The 11560-nt window shown below is 43.0% G+C and overlaps 1 protein-coding gene across 2 annotated transcripts in view; it reads left to right on the forward strand.

The window, feature by feature from the left end:
- The window catches only part of LOC114629584 (T-cell-specific guanine nucleotide triphosphate-binding protein 1-like), a 10877-nt gene extending 3756 nt beyond the window's left edge, over positions 1 to 7121 (forward strand). The window contains exons 2-3 of one of the 2 annotated variants that reach the window (XM_028777624.1): positions 2004 to 2082; positions 5590 to 7121. In XM_028777624.1, the coding sequence (XP_028633457.1) occupies positions 5608 to 6849 (1242 nt within the window). In that variant the 5' untranslated portion in view covers positions 2004 to 2082; positions 5590 to 5607 and the 3' untranslated portion in view covers positions 6850 to 7121. Of the gene's footprint in view, positions 1 to 1070; positions 2083 to 5589 lie in introns of those variants that run through there. The other variant, XM_028777623.1, reaches the window with a different exon arrangement.
- Positions 7122 to 11560: the final 4439 nt, after the last annotated feature.

Below are 11560 nucleotides of genomic sequence, written 5' to 3' on the forward strand. Positions count from 1 at the left end.
AGAGAGAGAGAGAGAGAGAGAGAGAGAGAGAGAGAGAGAGAGAGAGATGGAGGTGGGTGTTTGTGTGTCTCTGCCAGTCAAAAGGTCAAAAGTAGTTGGTATATCTAGGTTGGGTATTGGGTTACACTTCTGATTGTGTGGGCATCTTGTTATTGAGCATTACCAAACTTATAAAGCCTTCGATTATCATTTAAAAAAATATATTGGGATTTGCTATAGATTGTTGTTACCCAATTTTATGAATATACTGCATTTCATTGAATTGCACAACTTAAAATGATTAATATTTTAAAAAGATGAATAAAAATGTTGCTAAGTTAAAAAAACAAAAACAAACAAACAAACAAAGATGTTTTTAACTTTAATAAGCCATGAGGAAGCTGCTCCTACCTGGAACATACCATGCCAGCTATCCCGAGTTGTACTACTTCCTGGTTCGGTTAGGCTGTTCTAAAAAAATTGCTAGTTGTTCAAAAATATTTCACTGCCCCAGCTATTTCTACAAGTAACAGGTTGCAAGATTAAGCAGGCTAACTGCTAAGCTTTGCTTATGTGCATTCTGCTTGCTTGGTTGCTTGCATGCTTAGATGGCTAAAGGTACCTGCTGGACATCTGTTACAGAATCAAGTCTTGCCCAAACCCAGTCAAGGTATGAATTAATTTGTCCCAAGTATTAACTTTGTCGGTTTTCTTTTTATAATCCTTTGTCTGGCAATAGCTCGGGCATTTAGGAAAACTCTCTGGTTATGTCTTGGCCAGTATCTTTTTAATCAAAAGGTTCTAATTTACTAAAACTAAAACTTAAGTCAGACCGGAAAATCGCTAAACCCAAGACCCATGACACGATAGTTTTCCCAGGGGTAGATGCCATCACATGAGTTAGCAGTCTCCCAGAGGAATCCAGGGGATCATAACGGATTAGCTCCTTTGTGACCTTATCTACAGATGAATGTGGGAGTTGCTGAATGATTCCTACAAACTAGCCATTTCCAGGAATACAAACTGAAACCTACTCTGACTACAGCCCTCCCCCCTTGGATGATTGAGATATATTGGGCTCAGATAAAGGCAGAAAAGTGTAGAGAGCAAGGGCTGTGTGTAGACCAATAACGATAAAGCTCTAGCAAGGCTTGATTCTGTAACTGAGGTCCAGCAGGTGCCTTAGCCACCCATGCAAGTCAGAGTCTCTACCAGGAACTGTGTTAAAAGGATCACCCCTTAGATTTAGTAAGGCTTTCTGTTAAACTTTAAACAATGTGGCCCATGTGAGACCTTATCTAAAGCAGAATATATGGACTGAGGCATTCCTTCTAGGCTCTGCCCCACAGTTGCCTGGCAATAGGAATGTAGCCCGACTCACTATAAAAGGGCTGTTTGATCCTGCGTCACCCTCTCACTCACTCTCTTACCCTCTTACTCTCTTCCCTGTCTGTCCCTTCTCTCCTCATTCCCCTCTCTCCTCTGTCTCACACGTTCATGGCCTGCCTTTACTCCTCCTCTCCCCTCCCTTTCCCCTCTCCACTCTCCTCTCTTCTTTCTCTTCTCTGCTCTCTCCCCTTCCCAACTCGCTAAATAACTCTATTCTATTCCTGTGGCTAGAACCTCAGGGGGAAGGGATGCCTCAGCATGGATCCACAGAGGCATCCTCCCCCCCACACACCATACCACACCTCTTCCAAACATATTCCTGGTTGTTTCTTTTAATAAAACACAATAGAGTTCCCATTTGATTCTTACAAACTAGCCATTTCCAGGAATAGAAACTGAAACCTACTCTGACAATAGCATCCCCCCCTTGAGTGGTTTAGATAAATAGAGCTCAAATCCATGCGGAAAACTGAAAAGAGCAAGGGCTGTGTGTGGACCAGTAAGGACAACGAAACTCAGGGAGATCAGACTGACCATCCCACGGCCTCCTCCTTTCTTTGTGGAGTTCTTCTTGGGACACCAGAACTCTACACCTCACATCTTATCTTCATAAACATCCTGAATCTGAATTCCAGCTTTAGATAAAGACCTTTCTTGAGAGAAGAACACTCACAGAAGTGAAGTTGCCACCAGATCAAGGTCACCACTGCTGAGGTAAGTGAAGGGTGTCTAGGTTCATGTTATTCTATAACCCAAGATGTGTGATAACATGAGGAGTGGTGTCCTGACACCAGGAAAGGAAAGCTCAGGGCTTTGATCTCAGGGAGCATCCTGGGCACAGGAGTATCTTTCAGTGGCCATCTTCTGGACTACAGAGCATCCCAAAGCAGAGAAGGCAACCACTTCCTTTCACCTGTGTGTTCTGGGCCTTGCTTGTCTTCTGGAGAAGTCAAGCTTGGAGAAAGAGTCCAGGTTGGGATACTCAGATGTCCTTGGAGTCTGTGCTGTATGCTCTTTATTTACCCCATGGAGATAAAATCCCAGATCAGAAACAGCCACAGAGAAGCTCCAGCAGATCATGTTAGGACCTTTGCTTTTCAAAAATTCTTCTGCCCTCAATTACTTGTTACTCTGAAAGGTTTATTCTAAAGTTCTTCCTGTTTCTCTCATGCAGTCTGTAAAACAATTTGCTCTCCATATTCAGGGTTTTCACTATAATATAACTTCAGGAGTTTCTCTTTCTGCCCTCTGAATCTGGAGTGCTACAAGCTTCTTGTATCTATCTGAATGTCCTTTACTGTCTCTAAATTTGGGGTCATTTTTGCTGGAAAATTCCTCTATATTGTCCTCAACTCCTAATACCTCTCCACATATGATCCACTCTGTTGGTGAGCCTTTCCTTTGAGCATTTGATTTGATGACTTTTTAATCTCTAACCTCAGCCACCATTTTTAATGGAATTTTAATCTGTAAATCACCAACCAAAGAGCATACTTGGGCTGCTCCAAGATCCTCCCTCCCCCCAGCACATAGGTAGCAGAGGGATACATTGTCTGGCCTCAGTGGGTGAGGATGCACCTAATGTTTTAGAGATTTGATGCCCAAGGGAAGGCAGATAGCTGGTGGTGGGACACCTTCTCAAAGGCAAAGGGAAAGAGAAGGAGGTGAAGAACTCTGGAGGGGGCCAATGTCTGGAATGTAAATAAATAAAATAATTTTTTAGAGATGCTCTGATGTGTGGGGTGGTCAGCAAAGGTCAGGTGAACTTGGGTGTCTAAGACCCAACAGTATAAATGCTGACTGCCCTGGGGATGTGGGTGGGTGGACATCTGTGACTCTGACAGGACAGGCAGTGGGTATCTGAGAGGCCTATCAATCACTGCAAGTTGGCAGATCTGAAGTCTCTGAGGCACTGGGAAATTACCTCAGTGAGGTGGGTAGGAAGGTGAGAGAGAAGAAGATTGATCTGCTTCCCATTCTGTTTCAAATTTATGGCTTCTAACTCTTTATTACTGTAACATACCTATAAAAAATAAATATATAAACTCAATCTGCTGAATACATTTAGTGTAGCTTCTATATAGAGACATACAGACAGACAAGATAGACAAGCAAGCAATTAGACAGACAGACAGATATTAGAGATGAACATAGGGACTGAATAACTGTTTAGGGAGCTCATCTCTGGGTAAAACTAACTCTGCCACTCTGCAGTTTTTTATTGCTTGTGACTCTTCACCTAAGTGTGACAACCCATGCAATTTCCCACATCTAATTTGACACATCAACTGGTGATGTCATTGTTCAGGTCTGTTTAATGGCCACATTGTTGAGAATTCACAGGTATTTCATTCCAGTCATACCTAGAAGACTCAGTCTTGCAGTAGACTTTCTGGTCTTTTGATTCCTGTAGTCTTTCTCTACCCTCTTCTGCAGTGTTGCCTGTCTTAGGTGTAAGTCTTATGTTGTAATGTATCAACTGAGGCTGAGCACTGCATAGTCAGTTGCTCCCTGTATTGTGAGTAGTTATGGTTTTCTGACATGATCCCTGACTGCTGTGAAAAGAAGCATCTTTGATGGGTAATGAGTGAGAGTCCCACATACCTGTGGGATAAGAATTGAGGAGCAGTTAGGAATTATAATTTGGATAGGAAACTGGCCTCAGTGGGTTCTCTTCTGAGACTTATGACCTCACTAGTCACATATGGTTGGTTAGGTTTTCAGTTACCAGGCATGATTTTCTTCCTCTTCAGACAGCCTGAAGTCAAACTAAACAGTGGTGTGTTATAACCAACACATAAATGCCACAGTTGCACCTTTACAGTTATCACAATGTTATGGTCATCATTGTGCTTCATAGGTGTCACAGCTAGATAGGCTATTACTTTCCTCCCTTGGCAACATGACAGCACCTTCTGATATTCTGAAAGCTATTCGTTAGGGAAAGACTTCTGGGTCAGATTCAGTTTGATTTCTCCAAGTTCTGTATCTCAAGTGTGTAGTGCCTTCAGAGAAGGGACCTTGAACTTCTGAGGCTCAAGTAAGGGTAGCAGCAATTGCCTGTATTTGGGGAGTGTCATGGACACCACTGTCAAACAACTCAAAAGAAGTTTCTCATGCCTGACAATGAAGTTTCTGTTAGTCTGTGACTCAGAGGGAAGGTATTGTCAACCACAGGAAGTATCATGACTTCATATAAAAGATATACATATGTAGGCATGTGTTCCTATATATACTATAAATAACAAGTAAATATGAAATAGTGATTCCCAATATAGTCTTTTTCCATAGTTTCGTTTTAACTCTTTCTCCAAGTTATTCCTTGTGTTTTCTGGAATATCCAAGCCAGTGTGATTTTGAGAAATGTTATTACCTTAAAAATCTGGACCATATTACATGCTTGTCAGAGTTCTCCCAGAATTTACCCGTCAGTTCTTGCTGTGTTCACTGGATGCATAATCTGTTGGAAGCTCTCATCCTTAGTTTGTCTTGATTTCCAACCTCATGAACCCAGAGAACACAGTACTGGGGAGCACACAACTCGCACTTCTGAACACTAGGAAGCAGGGCCCGTTGTGCCCTCTTAGGAGTCTGCCTACAGCAGAGGCCATGTCCCACTTCTACTAAGACAAAAGAAGGAACTCGCAGTTAGTTGAACATACTCTTCAAATCAGTCTTTCTGCCCCTTGTGCTATGTCATTCCCTCAGTATACGATAACGAGGCAATGAGGTCAGAGTTCCAAAGGACCTACCTTAGTAAAGGGTTTGTATAAGGGTGAGGACCCAGCCAGAAGAAATATTGTGTCTTTTATATTGAATGTACTGCTCTGTCTTTTTAGGGTTGGTACCCTGCATGGGTTCATTTTATTGAAAATAAAGGAATTTAATGGAAATGCACTTTGCTCATTTAAAGAAAATACAGGAATTTAAAGATGACTTTAAACTGATAATAAAGGCTGCAGTGGGTAACTTCACAGAGTAAGTGAAGTCTGACTTAGACCAATAGGTGTGAGGAAATTTCTAGGGGAAAGCAAAACCTGAACAAGACTACTTGTTCTATCCAGGTCAGCAAAAGAAACAGCAACCTAGAGAAGAGAGGAAAGGCAATACTGGATTTCATGTGGGTCGAGGGAGGGTCCCACTTTACTATAAGAAGAAACACCAAGGCTTCGTTCTGCTTTAATTAATGATTAGCATTTCTTTCCTCTCTTCTCCATTCAGCTTCTTCCACACAGAGCCATGGCTTGGGCCTCCAGCCTTAATGCATTCTTTAAGAATTTTAAGAGGGAAAGCAAAATCATCCCCGAGGACACCATCACCTTGATTGAGGCTTATGTAGCAAAAAATAAGCTTCAGAACGCTGTTTCTGTAATCGAAAATGCACTGAAAAGCATCGAGAGTGCTCCTCTGAACATAGCTGTGACAGGGGAAACAGGCACAGGGAAATCCACTTTCATAAATGCCCTGAGGGGAGTTGGGCAGGAAGAAGAAGGTGCAGCTCCCAATGGAGTGGTAGAGACAACCATGAGGAGAATTGCATACCCACATGCAAAGCTTCAGAAGGTGACAATATGGGACCTGCCTGGCATTGGGTCCACTAACTTTCCACCAGAAAGCTACCTAACAGAAATGAAGTTCAACGAGTACGACTTCTTCATTATCATCTCGTCTACACGCTTCAAAGAAAATGATGCACAACTGGCCAAAGCCATTGAAATGATGGGGATGAATTTCTACTTTGTCAGAACCAAGATAGACAATGACTTAGGTAATGAACAGATGAGTAAGCCTAAGACTTTCAATAAGGAGAAGGTCCTCATGAAAATTCGAGATGACTGTTCAGAGCACCTTCAGGAGGCTCTCTTCCATGAGCCTCCTGTCTTCCTAGTCTCTAACTTTCATATGTCAGACTATGACTTCCCAAAGCTGGAAACCAAACTCCTAGAGGATCTCCCAGCCCACAAGCGCCACATCTTCTCCCTGTCTTTGCAAAGTCTTACTGAGGCCACCATTAACTATAAGAGAGATTCCCTGAAGCAAAAAGTCTTCCTGGAGGCTGTAAGGGCTGGAACTTTGGCATCCATTCCATTTGGAGGCATGATCATGGGTGAGTTAGAGAATCTAGATGAAACATTCAATCTCTACAGGTCTTACTTTGGGCTGGATGATGCCTCACTGGAAAACTATGCCAAAGATTTTAACATGTCTGTGAATGACTTTAAGGTACACCTTCGGTTTCCCCATTTGTTTGCAGAAGGCAATGATGAGTCCTTAGAAAACAAACTATCAAAATATATCAAACGAATTTCTTTGGCAATTGGTGGACCAGTCGCTACAGTCATTTATTATAAGAGGGCTTACTATTTGCAGAATCTCTTTATTGATGCTGCAGCCAATGATGCCATCGCTCTTCTGAATAAGGGGCTTTTTGAGAAGGAGGTGGGAACATATATACCTATGCCCCTTGAATACTGGGATTAATAGAAAAAATAAGGCATGAGTTCCAATCAGAGTTTACTCATAGCCTTGCTTTGGGCACTGACTCATAGCCTACTCCTGGGTTTGGGGTGGGGGGAGTTTCTATGGAGGGCCAAAGCATTCATCCTTTTCCTTTTCTTGAGCTTCAAGATCACCATGGCAAGTGCTCAATCACACTGTACTAGTAGAAAAAGAAGCGTTTTCAACATTGTACAAATATGCACACAAAGTTCATTTCCATTAAAATCATGTTTAAAAAAATCACAAACACAATACGGATTTGGTTTGCATTTTTTCTCCTCAAATGAATCCTGGATTTTTTATCTTGCGAAAGTCTTCATGAGCTTCTACATTCTCATAGGCATCTCTGTTTGTCCCATCTGGTGCCCTACACAATATAGACAAACACAGTGTAACCCAACAGGGATACCCAGAACTGGGTGTCTCAGGAGATTCTAGATGTTGTCAAATTGACAATTAACACTAATAACTCCATGTACTAACCAAGTCTGGGTTCTTTGGTGACAATGGTAGTATTCGTGCTTTGTCAATAAAGCTTTTAAGCACTTCCACTTTGCTTATTCCTAGGTGTATAGATGTATAGAAGATTGTTTTAAGCTAGTCACTCTGATATGCTCTCCCACACGAGATTTTCTTTGTTTTTTACATCTATTTGTTCTTTGAACTCTGTGACCGTCCCGCTTTCCAGGCTCTACTCACACGTTTCTCCATTCAGTTCAGTTGTCAACTTACGTGAGTGAACATGCGTTGACACCGTATTCTCTTTCTTATTTTCCTTCCTAATACTCTCCACTGAACAGTCTGCCCTTGGTAGCCACTGACCCGCCTCTGTGTCCTGCTGCTGAAGCTCCCACACCTACTTTGTGTCCTGAAGATGAATGTGAGCATGTGGAGAGATGTGCCCTCCCACGCTCCTAAAATACACACCCCGACTCTGTGTACAAAACACTCACTACCCAACATGTTTTCAGACTTTAATATGTTCTGTGTGCTTCAGTACTTGACAGAAGAAAGCTGTTGCTGACATCTTGCAGGAAGAAGTTGTCAGCAGATGGCATGGGCTGTGAAGGGAAGCTAGCCAGCCCAAGGTGGCAAACATGGCTGTGGCAGGCCTTGCCCTTCTCCTCCATTCCCTCTTCCTCGCTAAAACCAACCAACCAAACAAACAAACAAACAAACATCCCCATTAGATTGTATTCCTAAAGCTACCAAGGTCTATCCTGTTTATTTGACCACTTCCTCTTCCTGAGATTAACTACCAAGGCCTAGTGATCAAAGAATTGACATCCCTCAACTAAAAGCCACTTTTGGTTCCCATAATTAACATGCCCAGTTAAAATTAAACACCTCATCCTAACACAGGTTTTCTCTCTTTGCCTTTATAAACTGCCATTTGCCTATGAGCTACAAGATCTTCAGGGACAATTATGTTTTCCCCTTCTCCCTTATTCCCTTCCCCTCCTCCCTCAGTCTAGTCTCCATGTGTGTCTTTTATTTGCTGCCATTTGACGCTATGGGACAAATGAATCTCTTTTGTGCTGAGAATTTGTTCTTGAGGGTCCTGAGCCAACGCCCTTTCATCTTGTCCTTTATGAAATCTGTGTCTGAGGATGGGAGCCCCCAGTACTAGTTACAGGTAAGTGCATTACAAGTACACATCACTGCCCTCTGATAACAATATGCTTTTGCCTCCTCAGACTGTGGCATCTTCCTAGTACCCCTGCCCCCTGATCATGGTTTATTTAGTCCATTGACAGGTTATAATGGCTGGAAAAGGAGAACCTATGGGAAAGGGGATGATGTCTTGAGGCTGTGTCTCTGACATTCTGGAGACAAAGTCATCTCTTCTCCCACCAAACACATCCTGTCACATTCTTAGTCTTGTCTAAGCCCTGAACATAACTCCTCCTTGGTTTTATCATGAGAGTCCCAATACAATTCTAGGAGCTGAAGAACTGGGATACAGCAGCTGACTTCATCCTTCCTGCAGCTCTGACTCTAGTCTCTGTCCTACCATATCTCGAGAAGAGCAGAGGAGACAGGAGAGCAGCCATTTTTGTCTTTGGACAACAAGTTGAGACCAGGAAAGAGTGAATAATTCCTCTGTTCACACAGAGGAATAGAGTCTGTGAAAAAACAAATATCTACATCTCAGAGCTAGGACACACCAGTTTCTATGAGAGGAACACCAGGGTCGATTCATTAGTTACAAAGGAAAATCTGTGAGGCAGTCATCCTGGGGCAAACAACAGTTCAAGGCATCATCCATGGTGAAATATATCTGTGGATGTTCATGTGTGTTTGACTGTTTGTTTGCACAGGGGTCATTCTGCATGCATGTGTGCTTGTGTGTTACTGATGACCCAATACTTGTAGCTACACACTAGCCTCTACAGTTAACAGTCAGGTATGAAGAGCAGGAGTTCAGCAGGTTGTTAGACCATGGAGATATTTTGGTAAATGACTAAGGATCAAATCCCTGTGAGGACAAGAGTGTTGAGCATGGGACTGAAAGGAACACATGGAGAAGATTGTCATGTACTGCAGAGCCCAAGAAAGTAAAGAGAGAACCACTGGCCATGTGCAATGGTTAACTTTTTGATGTCTTTCCACAGTGAATCCATCATTAACCAGAAAACCAAAGGCTTACTTTAGACAGGATACCTTCGAAGAATTTCAGCTCTGTAGCTATAAGCAGGAAGTAACTTTGTGAAGGTCTGTGCTTTCAGCCAACAATAGGTGATTGCAGACTCTTTGCATTGACCAAGACAGGTATGAAAAAACAGCAAAGTATGAGAATTGAAACAGAGACCTAAGATCAGCTCAAGTTTGTGAACATTGGGATGCCTTTTGTGTCTGTGTGTAGTGTGTGTGGATATGGAAAGACATATATGTAAGCTTGGGTCACTATAACCTGGAATACATATTGAATATGTTGGGTGGCTCTTACTCATTTCACTACATTGTTAAGGACAGTCACTGTCAGCCCCTTCACATGAGAAACTGTGAGCAGAAGCCAGGGGACAGCCCAGGTCCAGCTCTGGATAGGGATTAATGCCAGTTCTGCACAGGACTTACTGAATGGGAGGTGAGCAAAGCAAGCCCTGGCCAGGGAGCACTGTCTTCCCCTCCTCCCACCAAGCCTCAAGTCAGGAGTGTTCCAGGTTCAGCAAATAAATGTAGCTGTCCAGTGAAGTAAGAACATTCCAGAGCAGGGCATCTGCATGCATGGGTGAGGCTTAGGAACCAATGCTCAGAACTGAGAAAAGGAAAAATGTGAGCTCTGCTGAAGATTTGTGAGCTAGAGATGATGAAAGTCTCCGAGGAGGCCAGAGGTCTGAAGAAAGAACACCCAAGATAAGCACTCACAGAGTTCTCACATCTGTTCTTAAAGATGGAACAGAAATATCTGAACACACACACACACACTTCCAGCCTTCACTCTCTTCTCTGATGTCCCTTCCTCACACAGTCCCAGGAATCTTAAAGGTTTGCCCCATGTTGGAATCCAGTGTCCAACTGTGTTTGTCCTTTAATTCCTCCACCCAGCACTGAGCTCAGCAGAGCCTGTCATAAATCACAACTCCCACTTCCTGTTTATCCTCCTCACAGCAGGAAGTTGTATAGACCTTTGAAAACCCTGCTTCTGAAAGCCTGGGAAGCTTGAAGTGACAAACTGTCACTGCCTTCTAACTAAGATGTCACAGTGGAATATTATGAAAGATGTGTGTCATTTTATGTGTATTGACCTGAGTAATTTATGACATAATGAAAATATGTATGGATAATGTTACCACAATTGATTTTAAAAGAAAGTAAGAAAGATAAAAAGTGTCCAGAGTCATCGCTCAATACAGGAAGGTGTCACAATTACAACTCTGTTAGGCAGTGGATGCTGGGGCCTGAGGCCACCCTCACCCCTTGATAGATGAACTGGAGGAAGTCAGACACTGAGAGATCAGGGGAAAATAGAACTAAAAAAGAGCAGCCTGGGTTCTGAGCTGAAGAGAAATCTGAAGGCATTCATTCCCTCGATATTTAGAAGCATGTGGCAAAAGTGTTTGGTGAAGGGCATGACAGTGTTTTCAGGAACAGAGGATGGTAGGAAGGAAAAGGTTTGCTAGGGAAGGGGCAATGAGCCTGAGACAATACTATAAATTGTTTTGAGGGAAAAGTGGCTGTAAAGGGACATATTTTATCCTGGGTGGTCACAACACACATGTCTGCTCACCCCAGATAGGGAGCCCACCACAGACCAAGGTACAGATACCACCAAAGTCCAACTTGTTGAGCCAATGGCTTTTATTGGGATTTCTAACAGCACCAGGAAATACTCAGACAGCTGCATTGCCAAGGCCTACCCCTGCATGAGTGACAGCTCAGGAAAGCTGGGAACCTGGAGCAGCTCAGCAGGTCAGAGAGTGTCCTTTACAAGTGATTCTGGTCTAACCCTCTTCCAGGCATCTCTGGGTTTCTGCTTCTCCCAGGAAGCTGGTCTGGATGCAGGGTCTTCTGTGCAGCTCATCTTCATTAGTCTGAGAGGGACTCTCAGCTTTTATTGCTTACCCTGGCAGGGAAGGTTCTAGTTTAACTAATCAGTTTCAGTACTTCTGCTTTTGTCTGCTCATGCCTGAGCCCTCATTCTTTCTCTCTCTCTCTCTCTCTCTCTCTCTCTCTCTCTCTCTCTCTCTCT

Source organism: Grammomys surdaster, unplaced genomic scaffold (genome assembly GCF_004785775.1).
Source record: "Grammomys surdaster isolate TR1022 unplaced genomic scaffold, NIH_TR_1.0 313, whole genome shotgun sequence".
NCBI lineage: Eukaryota > Metazoa > Chordata > Mammalia > Rodentia > Muridae > Grammomys > Grammomys surdaster.